This window comes from Cetorhinus maximus, chromosome 15 (assembly GCF_964194155.1).
Source record: "Cetorhinus maximus chromosome 15, sCetMax3.hap1.1, whole genome shotgun sequence".
NCBI classification, from domain to species: domain Eukaryota; kingdom Metazoa; phylum Chordata; class Chondrichthyes; order Lamniformes; family Cetorhinidae; genus Cetorhinus; species Cetorhinus maximus.
Window position 1 is genome coordinate 104,327,976 of NC_135893.1, and position 18,306 is coordinate 104,346,281.

Consider the following 18,306-nt stretch of genomic DNA (forward strand, 5'->3'; position numbering starts at 1 on the left):
TGGAGGTTTCTGAGGACCTGTGGTTTATCTCAATTAAATATAATCATGCCATATAATTCGCCAACAAATGCCATCGCACATCAGTGACACTGGACACACTGCCTATTAGTTTCAGCACTTACGCATACTTTCAGTACAAACACTTCATCAAGCCATTAAGGCTTGCGGTATGCATTTGGAAAAGAGTGGTTACCAAGGAGTGATAATAAGCCAGCAATCTAATCTTGTAGCTGAAATGATAGGGATAAAACACTTGAGTTTTACACATGTTCTTTATTTCCTATCTGAACCCCTCAACTAGATTTTGGCTTTTATTAATTACCTTGTATTTGTCATTCTCTATATTGTGTCATGAAGGGTACCTTGTCCTCTTTTAAGGGGGCTACCATATTAGTAAGTTGAATTTAATTTGTTGGAATTTTCAGGTGAAGTCTGAAGATATTCAACTGCAGTGAATTTCTTGCATTGTAGAATTTTTTTGGTTTTTTTTAGGCATCTACCTCAGTGCAGGTGATAAATTCTAATGCAAACACAATTGATTCTCTTGTGGTTGCTGGATATGAGGTTTTGGGCTCTGTGCGAAGTGATGGAGAACCAATGAAAGGTGTAGTGTTCCTGCTATTCTCCTCATCAGTCGCAAAACAGGTGAGAGTGAATTACCTGATCTTTATAGGTTCAATTAGCAGCTATGCAGGGGATTTTGTAATGTATTAAGCTCCTGAATTATTTATGATTTGAATTTGGTCATTTAAAGGCACTCATAATTTACCTTTTTAAAAATGTATGCATTTCATTTTTCTTTTGCAACACCTTTGGGAAGGGTAATTGAGAAGCAGTGGCCTTGTGTGGAAGGTGGCAATTATAGCTGATCCCCTTGAAAGCCTCTAAATTGCTGTTACTTTTCATCCAATGAAGTAATTGCTCCTTACAATTAATGTTCCCTTTCTTACTGGTAGGATATTTCTGGCTGCAATTTATCTCCAGTTGAAGGATTTCAAGCAGCAGATGAAGCCTCATCTTTCCTGTGTAGTGTTTTGTCAGGAGAAGATGGATCATTCATTTTTCCATCCCTCCCCAGTGGAGAATATACAGTGGTGAGTAAGTGATGGATAATTCTGGTTGCATTATAGAGGCTTGAGTTGTCATTTCTCGGTTGGCTGTGTACGCAAGCGGCATTGTTGCAAGTACACAAATGCAGTGGGAGATTGAAAAAGCAAAGCCATCCTGAATACTTTTTTATGCACAGATGTGGGAAGGAGAGGAAAGTGCAGGTGCTTGGGTAGTAGAAGTTGAAGCCTGACCTAAACATCCTGCAATAAGCAAATTTGTGTTCCCAACCAGCCTGGGGAATGGCTTAAACCTCGAGCCCTTTCTACAACATTAAAATCACTCTGATGAGGCCGACACAGGTACAGTGGACCAAATGGCTTCCTGTGCTATGTGGTTCCATGATTTTAAAATTGTTTGAAGAATATGACATTAAGTATTGCTGGAAACAAGAGACATGTTGCTGAAACTTTTTACCTTTCACTGATTGGGACAAATGCAGAAATGCCAAATTTCAAGCGATCACAACAGTTCATACCGTAGAAGAAAAGGGTGCTCGTTGGTTGGTGAGTCAACTCTAGCGGAGGCATTGCCATGGAGAAAGCAACTGGGAACTATAGGCTGCTCCCAGGTAATTCAAAAGGGGACAACGCTTGAACATATTCCTTTTGCAGAGAATGGGTCCCTGTATCTGAAATTATGTTGCTTCTAGCAAGCATAAATGACCCATGTTATGAGCTCGACTGATTATCTTAAATTATTTGTTAATGTGGCTATTAGCGCACTCGGGATTGTTCAGCAAGTGCTGCCCAATCTTGGAATCACATGTAACAGATGTTTTGTTTTGGGTTTCGCAAGCGTGGTCTGTACTCTGCCTATTACAAACAACTGGAGGAACATGCTGTTTGATTCGATCAGCCAATCGCAGGGACGTATCCTACCTTCCTGGCATCACACCAGCAGTGAAATGTATGAACAATGCTGCTCAATTGTGTGGTAGGCAGAATGTCTTTTTGGACTGATGGCAGCACCTTGCTAGTGGAAAATACCACTTGCATAGCCACTGCATAGCAGCGTGAAATGGCTTGCTTAACCTGTTGTCGAATTTTGACAATTTTGTTTTAAATATGACATTGGTTGGAATATACTGATATGGTTTGAAAGGGTTGTAGGAAATGGAAGGTTGGCTCTGTTTGAAGAGGCAGGTTGAGTAGAGTGGAGTTCCACAGGGCTTGATGCCCTGTGTACTCATCAACATTTTTATAGCTGTGCTGTATGAGAGTGGCAGCATCTATGTCTTGAAATTTGTGGATGACACAAAAATAGCAATATATTTAGATTGGAGGATGGAAAAAAACTATAACAACACTGAGACTGTTTGGGGAAATGGGCAGGCAGTACTTAACGCAGGTAAAGTAATACATTTAGGGATAAGAAGCAAGCACAGAAATTACAAGATTAATGCAAAATACTGACAGATGGACCAGGGAATGGATCCCTTTAGACATCCAGACAACACCTGAGAACTGGTTCCCGACAGACCTCGCAGTTTCTGCGCATGCGCAGACTGGGAGGGGATCACAACCAATGCATCTACTATCTGTGCAGCCACTTATTTTAAGACTGTAGGATGCAGACCAACTGGTCCTGGGGACTTGTCAACCTTCAGTTCTAATAGTTTTCCCAGTGCCTTTTCCCTAGTGATTATGATTGTTTTAAATTCCTCCCTCCCTTTCACCTCCTGATTTTCAAGTATTCTTCGGATGCCTTTTGTGTCTTCTACAGTGAAGGCAGACACGCAATGCCTATTCGATACTTCTGTCATTTCCTTGTTTCCCATTATTAATTCCCCAGTCTCACCCTCTAACACTCACTTTAGTTACTCTTTTCCTTTTTAAATACTTGTAGAAACTCTGACCATCTGTTTTTATATTCCGAGCTAGTTTTCCCCGCACACTCTTAATTTGTCTCTCTTTGTAAATTTTTTAGTCAACCGTTGCTGGTTTTAAAATTCTGTTCAATTTTCTGACCTACCACTAGTCTTTTCAGAATCGTATGACTTTTCTTTCAATTTGATACTAACTTGAGCTTTCTTAGTTAGCCATGGATGGTGCATCCTTCTCATGGAGTCTTTCTTTCTCAATGGAACTTATAAAATATTAAGAAATGGTACATAAAATATAAAAAACATTATATAGGTATCAATTTGGACCTGCAATACCTGTTATGCCTACAGCTAGCGCGTTGCTAAGGATTTGCAATGTCATTGTGCCTTGCTTTGAATTAAAGCTTTTATGATAGGCTGCCAACTCACAAATGCTATTTTACGTTGAAAGTTTGTAGAACTTTTAGCCCGCCTGCTGTCACAGGCCCTGGCCACCGGGTGTCTCTACAGACCTGCCTCTTCCTTTTGAAACCTCATTCAAAGGGCAATTTTGGTTTTGTTAGTGCAGATAAATTATTGAACATTTTTTAAATATCCTATTTGAATACATTTACTTTCCAGGTGCTCTCCTTACCCCCCCCCCCCCTAAAAGCTTGTCACTACTCTTCCCCTGCTGAGTGGTCGCACTGTGGTTTTGTGTTTCACTGCTTGAGTAATCTGTGCCTGACTATTGTTCCAAATCACTTGTCTCCTCTCGTCTGCTTTAGTTTCTATTATTTGTAAATAGAGCTAGATCACCGATGTTGTTGCATAAGGAGAATAAGACCAAAGGCACTTTTCAGGCCAAGCTGGGTTAGATGGCAGGCAGATTAAACCAAGGTGGGGAAGGAGGTGGGAGAGGGATGAAAGGAGAGGAAGTGAAGAAAGAAAGGGAGAGATGGGAGGATAGAACAGAATGAAGGAGGAGGGGGGGAAAGAAAGGAGATAGGATCAGGGAGGGTTGGAGTTGTCAGTGTGAATTTTGACTCCACGTTTGAGGGGGGGGGGAGGGGGAAGGTTGCATGGGCGGCGGGCGGTTGGGTAACTGAGTTTGCTTTGGGCTGGGATGCCAGGACTTGAATACTAGTTTGGGATGTTCAGCAAGGCATGTACGGGGGATTTCAGCCTCACTGGGCCGGTGAGGCTGTCTTTACATGACTTCTGTCTAAGCAGGGAATGGGGTGGATGTCCCTTTCATGAATGAGTTGGCACTGGCAATTATCTTTTACCTTATTACCTTGTGCTGCGTGTTTGAGGAGTTCATTTTAGCTCCCTGCTTTCTTCAGACTGTGAGCAGAATGATGTTCTGGTACTTTTTTACCTTACCAGCAGCACGCTTTAGACCACTTGGGAATTTGATCAAGGGACATCAAAATGCCAATTTTGTGGCAGTTGCTGATGGATCCTGAATTACCCTCCGTCGCAGTCAGATTCTATTAAAGTTAGCCTGTAAAGTTGGGTGAAAAGATTGCATTTTCCTAAAGTGTTTTTTTGTGCAAATATTTGATGTAATATGCCTTTAGTTTTTGGTTTGCCAAATTTGAAAGCCTAATGAGTCTCTTTGGACCCTTTAAATTGTAGGTGCCGTTCTACAGAGGAGAAAGAATTACATTTGATGTTGCCCCATCGAGACTAGATTTTTCTGTGGCACACAACAGTTTAAGGATTGAGGTACAGTGCTGTCAAATTTTCATGCATCCAGTTTGTTTGAATAACTGAGAAGTTTATAAATTAGCTGATCGTGCTGTGTTCCTCTACTTTAGTAACCTTTAATTAATATTTTGCGTGATCATGTGCAGGTATGTCATGCTGATTCTAATGTGGTACCATACAATGTTGAAAGCTATTTTCTGATGAGCTCCAATGAGCAGTTAGCTAGAAAGCAGTGCAGTTAATTGAATTCTGCACTTCAGAATGTACAACTTTACAGCAAACGCTGGGTAAAGACCAGTAGTTTACTGTTTAATGTTAACTGTGTGGTTAGTGTTGCAGTGTTAATGTATGCATGTATCTATCAAAGCAGAGGTGCTATCGCATGAGAACCAGGAAAACCATGTCAATCCGCTAACAGTACCTCTGTAGTCTGGAAGAGGTAATGACTGAAAATTAAGCACTTCCATGGAAGGGGACATGAAATCAGAGGGACATTTATAGCCGGCTATATTCCTAGCAGTCAGTTCTTGGCAGATTTCTGAGCAATTGGCTTGCATGCCTGTTATCTCTCTTGAGTGGTGTACTGGGGGGGGCAGGGGGTATAATTGTAAAAATGAAGGAAGCAATTAGTCAAAACAACTTGTTTTTAAAGCTCTGCTTAAGGAAAATAGGCAAATTTAATGCTGGGGGAGAGTATGTATTTGAAACCAGCTATTTTCATGGATGTTGTAGCACTTTAACTTTGTGTATTTCTGTATAATTCCAAAACTTTACAGACAACTCACACAATCAGGAGGCTCTAGTGGGAACGGGATTAACCTGTTCCACCATTTAGTTAGATTCTGGTTGACCTGTACCTCTACTCCATCGACCTGCCTTTGCTTTAGATCACTTGACATCCTTGCCTGACAATAATCCAAACATTTTGCTCTTGAAAATATCGATTAATCCAGCATCTACAGTCCCTTTGGGGTAGAGCATTCCAGATTTCCACTCCTCTTTGTGTGGGGAAATTACTTCCTGACTCCAGAGAGCTTTGGTAAATTATGATTAATGTAGCTACAATTTCTCCTTCCCTTCCTTCAGTTTTTCTCTGTCCTTTCTAAAGATTGTATAGGCTGGAGTATTCCAGTCAGGCCCAGGTTTTAGCCACGTTTCTGTAATGGCTACTACATTATATCTTTTAAGTTGAATTTGTACCTCATTTGTTTTATTTCTTATATTACATGGATTTCTGTACAGAGCCCTTATTTGGGTAACTGCCTCCATCCTGCCCATATGTCCCGCTGGACTTTTCCCCCCATTTTTTGACATTATATGCATTTTCTCCTCCCATAACCTTTCTAGTTTTTCATTCCTCCACTACCATATTTGCCTTTGCCACAGTGTGCCTCCACCTACCATGTCATCTGGTTTAGTTTGCTCTTTGAAGTTTCCACAAGTCCACATAAAGTAATATCGCCAAAGTTCTGCCTTAAATTTACTTAACAATGGCAAGATTTTTGAAAATGTCAGTATAAAAACTTTATTGGTCTAAATAAATATTTTTTATTGTAAAGTATTCCAAAGGCCAGTAGTTTATGAATCATAATTTATATTTAGAACCTTACGTCATTATTTGTTGGTGCACTTTTCCTTATCAAAGTTATGTGTTGCAGCCCGTCTTTCGAGTGATGGGTTTTTCTGTTACTGGCCGGGTTTTGGATGGTCCCAATGGACAAGGAGTTCGTCATGCTACTGTTATCCTAAGCAACCAGATCAAAGGTATGTAAAAGGTGGTGCCGCATTGTACTTTCGGTGCTGACGGTGCTGTTTTTTATAACAAGAGGACATGTTGTGATGTCCAAATGAACTGCTGTTGGAAGTATAACATGTACCAGAGAAGAGTATCTTCTGCCCCCTTTGAAATTTCTAATTTGTTGATCCTTAAAGTCTGTGGAAAAATAAAGACCAGACACAGCGTGTATTACTGAAGCTCATTGATTATAGCAGCATATGCCTTTTCTGTTTATCAGTTTCATTAAGATTTTGTGCAAATACAACTTCAACATGTTTTTTTCTGGTTCTAAATTTCACTTGTGTGAATATGCTATGCTTGGCAATACTATCGTATGTTTCTAATGTACGGGTATTAAAAGGGAAGTATAAAACAGCAGACATAGGCACACATCAGCACATGGAGATCATTAGCAAGGTATTTTGTTTTACCTTGTACTGGTTGTGTTAAACTGTAAATATGCAAAGTTTGCTTTCTAATTTAAAAAAAAATTCTTAACCCATTGTACGGCCATTTAATTTGTAAAGAAACAGCTGGATGATGAGTTAATGGACAATTGCTAAAATTCTCACTGGCCGTGCAAGCTTTCAAGGTTGCATGCAGTGGGTTCTGTTTTTCCTACTCCACAGTAATACAAACAATATAATTATGCTTCCCTGTTTGTATTGCGGTTAAAATACTATTGGCAATGCACTCATTGGTGCAGTATCGCTGTAGTATTCGACTGTTGGAGTACAGTCTTCTGTAAATTGCTGACTTCCTAGAAAATGTAAATTCTAATATTTGTACAGTTCAACAGAAATGTGTTCAGTGGTTCCTGGTGAGGGCTAATGGTTTCCTGTGACGTTTTGTTTGCTGACATATACAATAGTTAGTCAAGTTTGATGTTAAACAGCGGCGTATTGATGAAAGTAACTCATATTTGCCACTTTGTGATGCTCTCCCTTGTGAAACTGTTGAATACAGTCGGAGCTCACAGCAGGACATTTCTGATCCCTGATAATCATGTGTATGTCATTCTTAATTTAACCTGTGCAGAGATGATGGGAAGCATAGTGCAAAGGAACAGGATCAAAATTACACAAATCAGTTGTGTGTCCGAACAAAGAAAACAGTTATCTCTGTCCAGCTCCAGATGCAACAAGGGCTGGAAAATTTAATTTGCAAGTGTGTTCTTGGAGGCTGTTTGTGCAATTTTTCTAGTTTTTTTTGTACGCAGCAGCAAACACTACCAGTACAGTTATAACCAATGTACCCTCTTAAGACGTATGGACACATGATGACTCAGAGCAACAAATTGGTTGTGTGTGGCCTATGTTCCTTTTAAGATGTGCGTGTGCGTGGTTGCACAGCAATATTAAAGGGATGGCGTAGTGGAGCAAAGAGACACTGCACAGTGAAGAATAATTAGAGGGAACATTGATGGTAGCATGGGTTAGATGAAAAATAAGATGCTTCTGTTTTACGTAAATAATGCCTAATGTGTGAACATTAGAAAAGCACTGCTGACTCCAACAGTGTGCCATTTCTATTTATCATGTTATTTGCCCTTTCAGTGAATAAGCATGCTGGCTTATACTGAAATCAAGCCTGTACCAACTAGGCACCATGTTAAAACTACTCAAACCCATTAATACGCTTACAGCTGAGACTTTTGGCTTGATTTTAACACTGTGCAAGTGGCTGTGTTTTGAATGGATTAAATTCTCACCCTTTCCTTCTATGGGCTAGGTAGAATTCAATTTTCAGTTTCTAAAAAGACCGGAGTTTTATTCTATTGTGCTACCCAATACTTGTTATGGCTTCAGTAAAATTATTTTTGCAACCCCCATTCACACACACACACAATTGTATTCCTCCATGAGGATGGTGTGTCTGAAATTCAGCAATCTGGCTTTTATGTTTAAATGCCAGTGCCTTTGAAAATACAAGAGATTATTCTCTTATGGCCCCATTTGTGCCATTTTTGGTCAAGATTTATTCAAGGTTTTTATGTAAGATGTGAAGAATATAAAGTACTACTGTTACTCTGGTCTAGAGCAAATATGCGGAAGAATTTTCTATCACTTAATCTTAAAATTGAGCTCCTTTTAGGGTATGGAATGATGGTATAAAGCTATTGATTTTTCCCTTGAACTCTTGAGGTTTTAATGGGATTGACCACCTGATCAAAAATTAAAATCATACATTCTGAAGCATTCATACATGGAATAATATCATTTTTAAAATTAATTCACGGGATGTGGGCTTCGCTGGCTGGGCCAGCATTTATTGCCCATCCCTAGTTGCCCTTGAGAAGGTGGTGGTGAGCCGCCTTCTTGAACCGCTGCAGCCCATGTGGTGTAGGTACACCCACAGTGCTGTTAGGGAGGGGAGTTCCAGGATTTTGATTCAGTGACAGTGAAGGAACGGCGATATATTTTCATGTCAGGATGGTGAGTGACTTGGAGGGGAGCTTCTAGGTGGTGGTGTTCCCATCTATCAGCTACCCTGTCATATGAATTGTCTGAATGCTGCTTGTTGACTAGGTGGACGATAGCACTGTATTAAGTTTCAGGAAGTTGTCGATCTATTTCTAAATCTATTTGTGGCTCTGTAAATAGTCAAAGGATAGTCAGAGATTGATGTCAAATAGATAGTGTATATAGGGTTTTTGTAAGCAGAGCTCTTCAGCTGCATTGAATAATCTGTGCCTGACTCAGAGAGTGAGCTGGACTCCAGGTTGCACTTAGAGTCTGAATGAAACTAGCCCAAGTGTTTTGTTAAAACTTCAGTGGCGAAACCCTCTGTAATGCCAAGCCTGGTAGCCCTGTTGAAACTGGCGGGGTGGGGATTTGGATTTCTGCTGTAGATTTCAGCAGAATGAGTGTGACTGATTTTGTGGTGTGATGCGATAAGTAATGAAATAAAGCTGGCAGACTGACATCTCGGGAAGAAACTTTCATGCGGTATGCTAATCAATTTACGAAGACTGTTGGTTCCAGCCCCTGCATTACTTTCATGTTTTTCTGTTTCCTTCTGTCGTTTTTTGTGTAGTAACCACAAAGGCTGATGGCTCATTCAGACTTGAAAACATGACAGCGGGCACATATACTATTAATACACAGAAGGAGCACATTTTCTTTGAACCCGTTACTGTGAAGATTGCCCCTAACACACCTCAGCTGGCAGATATCATGGCCGCAAGGTAGGAGGCTGCACCAGCATATGGAAGACATATTATCGACATTAGTATTCAACTGGCTTTCCCTTCTCTGTAGCACCTCTTTCAAAACTAGGTTTAACAGAACATTGTATTGTTTCTCCATTGCTCCACAGCTTTAGTGTCTGTGGGCAAGTAGCTGTCAAACGTTTCCCTGAAGGATTAAAACAGATCATCAAGTATAAGTTAGCCATGGTCGCCCAAAGTAAGGATAAGGCTTCACCGATTATAACAGAGACAGATTCTCGTGGACTATTCTGTTTCCAAGCCAAAGCAGGAACCTATATCATTCAGGTAAAGTTAATGTAATATTTGGTATGTCCATGTTTAGCTGAAGAGAGAGAGAAGAGTTAGCTCAGTTTTAGGGCCTTTATTTTTGCTTTCTAAACTTAGGAACTCCAATGTCATAAATTCAGTTCTTCATTTCATTTGCAATTCTAATCTTATTTAGACTCTTGAACAACCAACCCAGCCCCATTTGTAAAGAAAAGTGCGTCAACTATAATATATGAAAATTCACTTCGGATGTTAAAAGCAGTAATTGTGTTATGATTAGATCTAAAGCTATCTGTTTCATTGTTAAATATAATAATATATGCAACCATCATGAGCCGATAGATTTGTCTCCTTTTATAAGAGTATTTATCCATGCACATGTGGTAAACATGTATAGTGGTGAAAAAATTTCTAGTATCACAATGTCGAAACCCTTCAAGTTTAAGCATAGGCAGTGAATGCTGGCAAGCCATTCGATTGTGGGGGCATCATAATGGAGTTTTATCCTCTCCTCCCCTACTGTCCCCACACACGTACTTTCTAGCAGAGATGGATAGACAGAAGTTGGGAGTAGGAACAATCACTGATTTTTACCCTCCCTAGTTCAGGGGCTCTGGGCAGTTATAACACCCTGACTACCACTCAACTGCAATGAGCTAACTCAGCACGTTGTGATTTGAAACTGGGACTTCTGAGCCTTAGATATTGGGCAATGTCTTTACATGGCAGACCATGAGACAAGCTGGGATTCCTGATAAAAATGACTAAAATTTAGTTATTGAATAGGAATTTTGTTTTTATTGATGACTCATTCTACTTTTTCCCTTCTTAGGTTAGACATTATACTTTAATCTCTGCATGCTGCAAGTCACAGGCATCTGAGGAATTCAATAAACATTAAGATTTAGAGGTTATAGTAATTGTGTTACTGGCGGATGAAGAATTGCACATAGACAGTGTTTAACATAGTTAATTCTAATTGATTATGAATTTCCTAGGTTATGGTCAGTGAAAATGAAGCAAAAGCAGGACTTGCACTGAAACCAAAGTTTCAAACTGTCACGGTTATAAATGCGCCCATTATGGATCTATCCTTCACCCAGTTTATGGCATCTGTGACTGGGCAAGTGCTCTGTTTGGGTAAGTGGGAGTTTGGTGAGTGAGCCTGTTTATTGAATAAGTCCCCTACGATTAAATTATTTGTTTTTGATTAGCGAGATCTTCATCTGTATTTAAAAACACTTCTTCCCTTTATGTTCCGACCTATTGTTGTTCCTTTCAATGCCGTAACGATTCCAATCTTCCATGTCCCTTTCCTCCTCACCGACCTGTACTGGTGTAACTACTTAAAGTTTACTTCAAAGTAATAAAAAGTTTGAAATGATGATCAACTATACTGTTAGCATCTAGGAAAGGCACCAGAAACCAAAAAAAAAAAATCATTGTTGCTCTATGTATTCAAGTGCAAGTGGCAGTGAGTTTTCCCCGTACTTGTTTTTTTCATTCCTATAAAACTCAAAAGTTGTAGATTATTTGAGACTGCTGATTGCTGTTCTCTTAAATTCATCCTGATAAAATTAACTTTTACCTTAAACATAGATGCTGTCCTCACAGCAAACTGTTCAGTCACAGTTTTTTTTTGTGTGAGGAGAATCTGATTCATTTACCTTGGTGCAAATTGGGTGGTAGGCGTGTTTACTTTCTGAGATTGACTTGGGAAGAACTTTTTTGGTGGGTTCTCTTATGACTTTGGTTGACATTATCTTCATTACCTGAAAAACAGTTGGAGGCACAGTGGGAAGTCTGTTTAGATTTAGTAACTTTGGTCAAACAGTGCTACCAAGCTAAACTGCTACAACTTGTATTTATGTTGTTACGAAAGTATAATAATTTTCATAATATTTTTCGGTTTGCTGTAAAGTAGGTTTATGGGTGAGCGTAGATGGTTTGTCTGTGTGATTTAATTACATTTGGAGTCAGGTAGACTACAAGCTCGAAATTATCAAAAGAAGCTAATTGTAGAAATGTACTTGAAATGGTAATGGGTAAACATGGATGTTGTCTTAGCATGTATAGTGTGAAGGGAATTTGCACTTTTAGATAAGTGATGGGATTGTTTGGATTTCAAAAGGATGTTGGTCTGTTTACAACTAGCCAGATAAGCAAGGCTAAGGAGTGTGTTTATTTTTCCCAAAGGTTACTGACAATATTGGTGTTATGATGTAGCAGACAATGTGTGCCAGGCGGACCAAATCTGCAATGGAAACTTGGTTACGCTATCACAACAGTTGTGCAATTTGTATTTATTGCAAGAAGATGTGTGCACTGAATTCAGAAGTAATGAGTCCACCAAGACCTTTAGATATTTTTAAAAAATTAAAATATTTATTAACAAAATAAAAGATTTTAAACACATACATATGACTACAATTACTACTATAACAAACCCTAACTAATTGCTATTCCTAATTGACCTGACTCCCAGTTGCGCACCCGCTTTAAGGCAACAGACCAAAATAGATTTTAGATTTAAAACAAAACCAGCATGTTAACACAATACCCGCTTGACAGTGGAATTCCAAATGGTTTCCCCAGCTTCATTTACTTTACATAGCAGACTTAGGCACAAATGGCTGGAGGCTTCTTGAAGGCTGTTTCTCACACACCTGTTAGATCTTACATGGCCTCTTCTCTCACATAGCCTTTTATTCTCCTTTATATATGTCTCTCTCTCTCTCTTTAATATGTAAATTCTATTGTTCCATATGCTTTTGAAACTCTATCTTCCTCATAATATAAAAACTTCATATTGCCAATATTGTCAGTAACCTTTGGGGAAAAATAAACACCCTCCTTAGCCTTGCTTATCTGGCTAGTTGTAAACAGACTAACATCCCTTTGAAACCCAACAATCCCTTTGTTTATCTAAAAATGCAAATTCCCTTCACACCTTACATGCCAAGCCAGTGTTTACTCATTAGCATGTCAAGCACATTGCTACAACTAGCTTCTTTTGATGATTTCAAACTTGCAGTCTACTTGACTCCAAATGTAATTAAATCACACAGACAGACCCAACTATAATCACACCCATAAACCGACTTCACAATAAACCAGAAAAATATCATGAAAATTATTATACAATTGGCAACATGAAATTGTGAATTGAAACATTTATATGGGAAAGGTACAGCTTCAAAGATATATGGAGCAATATATTTGCATAATAAAAAGAGAGAAACATGTATAAAGGAGAATGAAAGGCTATGTTGGAGGCCATGTAAGATCTAACAGGAGTGTGTGAAACAGCCTTCAAGAAGGCCTCCAACCAATTGTGCATAAGTCTGGTGTGTCCAGTAACTGAAATTGGAGAAAACCCTTTGGAATTCCACAGTCAAGTGAGTACCGTGTTAACTTGCTGGCTTGATATTTTTAAAACCTAAAATCTATTTTGGACTGTTGCCTTAAAAATTGGGAGTAAGGTTAATTAGGAATTTTAGGATTTCTTAGAGTATTAAGTAATTGTACTCTCATGTACGTGCTTGAAATCTTTCCTTTTGTTAATAAATATTTTAATTTAATTTTGGAAGGTCTTGGTGGACTCATACGTCGAAATTCAGTGGACACCTCTTGTAATGAATGCAAATTGCAAAACCGTTGTGATAGCGTGGCCAAGTTTCCCTTGTGGATTTGGTCCGCCTGGCACACCACCTGCCACGTCATAGCAAAATAGCATGTTTAACGTAAAATGTACACAGGAGCAATCCAAAGCAAAATTTGACATCGATCCTTTCAGGAAGATATTAGGACAGGTGACCCAAAAGCTTAGTCAAAGAGCTTTCCAATTTAAGGAATGTGTTAATTGAGGCAAAAGAGGTAGGGAAGTGAAGAGGTTTCATTCCAAAGCTTAGGACCTTGGCAGATGGCCACCAGTGTGGTCTAGCAATTAAATTTGGGGATATTCAAGAGGTCAGATTTAAAGGAGCGCAGATATCTTGGAGGGTTGTGGGGCTGTATGAAATTACAGAGTTGGGGAGGAATGTTAAAGCAGGATGAGAATTTTAAAATTGTGACCCTGCTTAACTGGGAGCCAACGTAAGCCAGAGAGCACAGAAGTGACGGGTGAATAGGACTCAGTGCGAGTAAGGACATGGGCAGCATGCGTCTTTATGACACCTAGTCACTGTAGTAGTTTTTGGCCATTTTGGGTGTTTTGATCTTTTGCTTTTCTTACCATTAAAACTGAATTCCCAAATTTTGAATTTGAAAGTACACAGGAAAAAAACTCTTAACCAAACAGTTTTTTCTCTGAAGTAAAAGCAAAATATTGTGGATTCTGGAAATACTTAGCATGCCTGGCCGCTTCTGTAGACAGAGAAACAGAGTCAACGTTTCAAGTCGAATGCGACTCTTCGGAATTGAGAACAGTTCTGAATGAATCATGTTAGACTCGAAATGTTAACTCTGTTTCCCTCTCGACAAATGCTTCCCAGACTTGCTGACTATTTCCAGCACTTTGAAAAGTGAAGGCAAAATAGAAACAATCACCTCTTTTATTTATGAGGCTCTGGTGGAGAGCTGATGGAAAGAGTGACCACGATATGTGACTTGTTGCTCTGTGGTGGGGAAAATACAATCATTTGCATTCACATGATGCCGTCACCAGCTGCCCTTCGATTTGAGGATGACATGTACTCAGGATCACTGTTTTCTGCCATGGGTCTTCGTGTGACTGAACAGGCTGGTTCTTGACCCACAGATCTTTGAGCGCATAGGGCAGGGTGAACCACAAGGTAGTGGGACCCGGAGTGCAGGATTTGCTTCCTTTTCTTTCCTTAATGAGGAGGCAGGGAGGTGGCAGTAAGACGTTCGGACTTGAAGCATGACGCAACTTGATGGATAAGTTGTCGCCATTTTAAATGATTGGTAACAAGCTCCTCCCCATCATTAATGTCGATGCTAAGTAGTGAATTCCTAGTCATGGTGTAAAGTAGTGCTGCTAGCTACTTGAAAATGATTCAATAACATTAAAAAATTGCCAAAAAATAGCCCAAATCACAATTGTTCCTCTCTGATACACCTTACTACCCCTTGATACCATAGGGTATGTCATAGAGATCAATTAGTTCTTTGAGGACCAGGAAACATTTACAAGTTCTCTAATTTTACCATGTAGCCTCATGGCAGTAAGATTTTAAACAAGAGCAGACTGGCGATATGTACAGTAGCCAGACAAGAAGTGGGAGTTCCTACGTTTGCAAATTTCAATTTTAAATTTGCAGTTTTATTTCACTTGTTTTTCCTCAAAGGATTTCTGTGCGTAAACAAATAATTCATGATTTTGTACATGTTTAAAAAATTACAATTGTTCTCCGTTATAGCATGCAGTCGTACATTTATATAGTATTGTATTGGTGTAGTGTGCAGAAAATATGGTTCAGTATACATGATGGAGAGTAATGGATAATGAGCTTACATAGATTCTTACAGATGTCATGGGGATCCAGGTCTGATGAATGATAGTTCAGTTATACTCCAGGGCCTATTGTAGAGATTTTGATTCTGTAGGATCTTTGTGTTTAATCTATGCTTCTCTTCTATGGTCTGTTAAAGAACAGATAAAATGTTTTGTGCTTTTGTAATGGATTAGCCGAATGTTCATTGTTAGGTGTGAAGGATTTATTTTATACTTCTTGTGATTTTTTAATGAACTACTCTCTTGCTACTTTTTATTAAGATTCTTGTGGTGATCTTACTGTGACTCTTCAACCTTTGAGTCGTCATAGTGACAAACAAAGTGTGCAGCTTTCGGGAGGTGTTGACTCTGTGTTATTCACTTTTAATGATATTTTGCCTGGCAAATACAAAGGTAAGACTTTTGAACTTGGATGCACAATTATTGGATGTCAGTGAGCTTCGAATTTAATCAAGCGAATATGACTGCTAGCGTTGTCGGTTTTTTGTAGTGAACATTGTCCATGAAGAATGGTGCTGGAAAAACAGATCATTTGAGCTGGAGGTTGTGGATCAAGATTTGACTGGGATAGAATTCAAACAGACAGGTTACATGCTCCGATGCTCACTCTCACATGCAATAACGTTGGTAAGAGAAACTTAATGGATTGGATGGTCTTTTTGGTAAATAGTGCTACTGTATCTACTTCACAGTGGAAATGCTGCTGTTATATTAATGTTTGCACGGTAATCATGTCAATTCTTTCTGATTATCGTGATTGTAGAACATGTCCTACTCACCCTCAGCACCATTCTTGGCTATTCTCTTCTGTTAGTGGTTGCAGGAGCAATTAGGAATGGGCAATAAATGCTGGTCTTACCAGCAATCCACAAAACTCATGAATGAATAGAAAAAAACAACTACTGCTTTCTATTTTCAACTGACCTTAGAACCATAGAATGGTTACAGCGCAAAAGGAGGCCATTCAGACTGTCATGCCCGTGCTGACTCTCTGCAAGAGCAACTCACCTAGTACCACTGCCCCTCCTTTTCCCATAGCCTTGGAAATTTTTTCTCTTCAGATAAGTGTCCAATTGTCTTTTGAAAGCCTCAATTGAATCCGCCTCCACCACACAAGAGTGCATTCCAGATCCTAACCACTCGCTGCATAAAAGAGGTTATTCCTCATGTCGCCATTGCTTCTTTTGTGAATCACTTTAAATCGTTGTCCTTTGGTTCCCGATCTTTCGAACATGCATGCATACAAACCAGCAGGAGTAGGCCATTCGGCCCCAATGATAACAGTTTCTCCCAATCTACTCTCTCCAGACCCCTCATGATTTTGAACACTTCTATCAAATATCCTCTTAATCTTCTCTTTTCCAAGGAGATCAGCCCCAGCGTCTCTAATCTATCCATGTGGCTAAAATTCCTCATCCCTGGAACCATTCCTGTGAATCATTTCTGTACCCTCTCTAATGCCTTCACATCCTATCTAAAGTGTGGTGCCCAGAACAGGAGGCAGACCTCCAGTTGAGGCGGACCAGTGTTTTATACAGGCTTAACATAACCTCCTTGTTTTTGCACTCTATTCCTCTCATTATAAAGTCCATAAGAAATAGGAGCAGAAATAGGTCATTCGGCCCCTCAGGCGTGCCTCACCATTCAATAAGATAATGGCTGATCTGCCCCAGGCCTCAACTCCCCTTTTGTGCCAGCTCCTCATAGCACGCAATTCCCAGATATTTCAGAGATCTATTTACCTCTTCTTTAAATACTTTTGGTGATCTAGCCTCCACAAATCTCTGGGGTAGAGAATTCCAGACATTCACTACCCTCTGAAAGAAGAAATTCTTCGCATCTAAGTTTTAAATGAGTGTCTCCTTATTCTGTAACTATGTCCCCTAGTTCGAGATTCCCCACTAGTGGAAACATCTTCTCAACATCTACCCTGTCAAGCCCCCTCAGAATCTTGTACGTTTCAATAAGATCACCCCTCATTCTTCTAAACTCTAATGAATAAAGGCCTAACCTGTTCAGCCGTTCTTGATAAGTCAGCCCCTTCATTCCAGGAATCAGCCTAATGATTCCCTTTTGAACTGCCTCCAATGCCAGTATATCCTTTCTTCAATACAGGGACCAAAACTGTACACAGTGCAGCCTCACCAACACCCTTAATAAAGTCCAGGATCCATATGCTTTATTATCCACTTTCTTAACCTGCCTTGACACTTTCAATGATTTCGACACATATATCTCAAGATCTCTCTTATCCTGCACCCTCTTTAGAATTGTTCCGTTTATTTAAAATATTTCTTCTTGTTCTTCCTACCAAAATTAATCACTTAACACTTCTCTGCATTAAATTTCACCTGCCACTTGTCCGTCCATTCCACCAAGTTGGCTGTTCCTCTTGAAGTTTATCATTATCATTCTCATGGTTCACAATATTTCCAAGTTTTATGTCATCTGCAAGTTTTATGTCATCTGCAAGTTTTGAAATTGTGCCTTGTGGACCTAAGTCCAGGTTATTTAATATATATCAAAAAAACAGGCGTCTGAACACTGATCCCCGGGGAGCCTCACCATATACCTTCCTCCAGTCTGAAAAACAATTGTTCACTGCTATCTATTTCCTATCACTCAGCCAATTTGAATCCAATCTGTTGCTGTCCCTTTTTACTTCATGAGCTCTAACTTTCCAGACAAGCCTGTTATGTGGCATTTTGTCAAATGACTTTTGGAAGTCCATATACACCACATCAACCTCATTACCCTCATCAACTCTCTCTGTTACCTCATCAAAAACTTCAAGCAAGTTAGTTAAACACAAGTTGTCCTTAAATCCATGCTGGCTGTCCTTAATTAATCCACATTTGTCAAAATGACTGTTAATTTTGTCTCGGATTATTGTTTCTAATTTGATATATCGTTTGAGGGAAAGAGATGGGAAACACTCATGTGCATGCACA

The 18,306-nt window shown here is 39.5% G+C and overlaps 1 protein-coding gene across 1 annotated transcript in view; it reads left to right on the top strand.

The window, feature by feature from the left end:
- The window catches only part of nomo (nodal modulator), a 63,612-nt gene that overhangs the window by 10,789 nt on the left and 34,517 nt on the right, over positions 1-18,306 (top strand). The window contains exons 7-15 of the mRNA XM_078559150.1: positions 493-645; positions 957-1,094; positions 4,553-4,642; positions 6,283-6,388; positions 9,438-9,588; positions 9,720-9,897; positions 10,878-11,019; positions 15,617-15,748; positions 15,846-15,982. Of these exons, the coding sequence (XP_078415276.1) occupies positions 493-645; positions 957-1,094; positions 4,553-4,642; positions 6,283-6,388; positions 9,438-9,588; positions 9,720-9,897; positions 10,878-11,019; positions 15,617-15,748; positions 15,846-15,982 (1,227 nt within the window). The remainder of the gene's footprint in view (positions 1-492; positions 646-956; positions 1,095-4,552; positions 4,643-6,282; positions 6,389-9,437; positions 9,589-9,719; positions 9,898-10,877; positions 11,020-15,616; positions 15,749-15,845; positions 15,983-18,306) is intronic.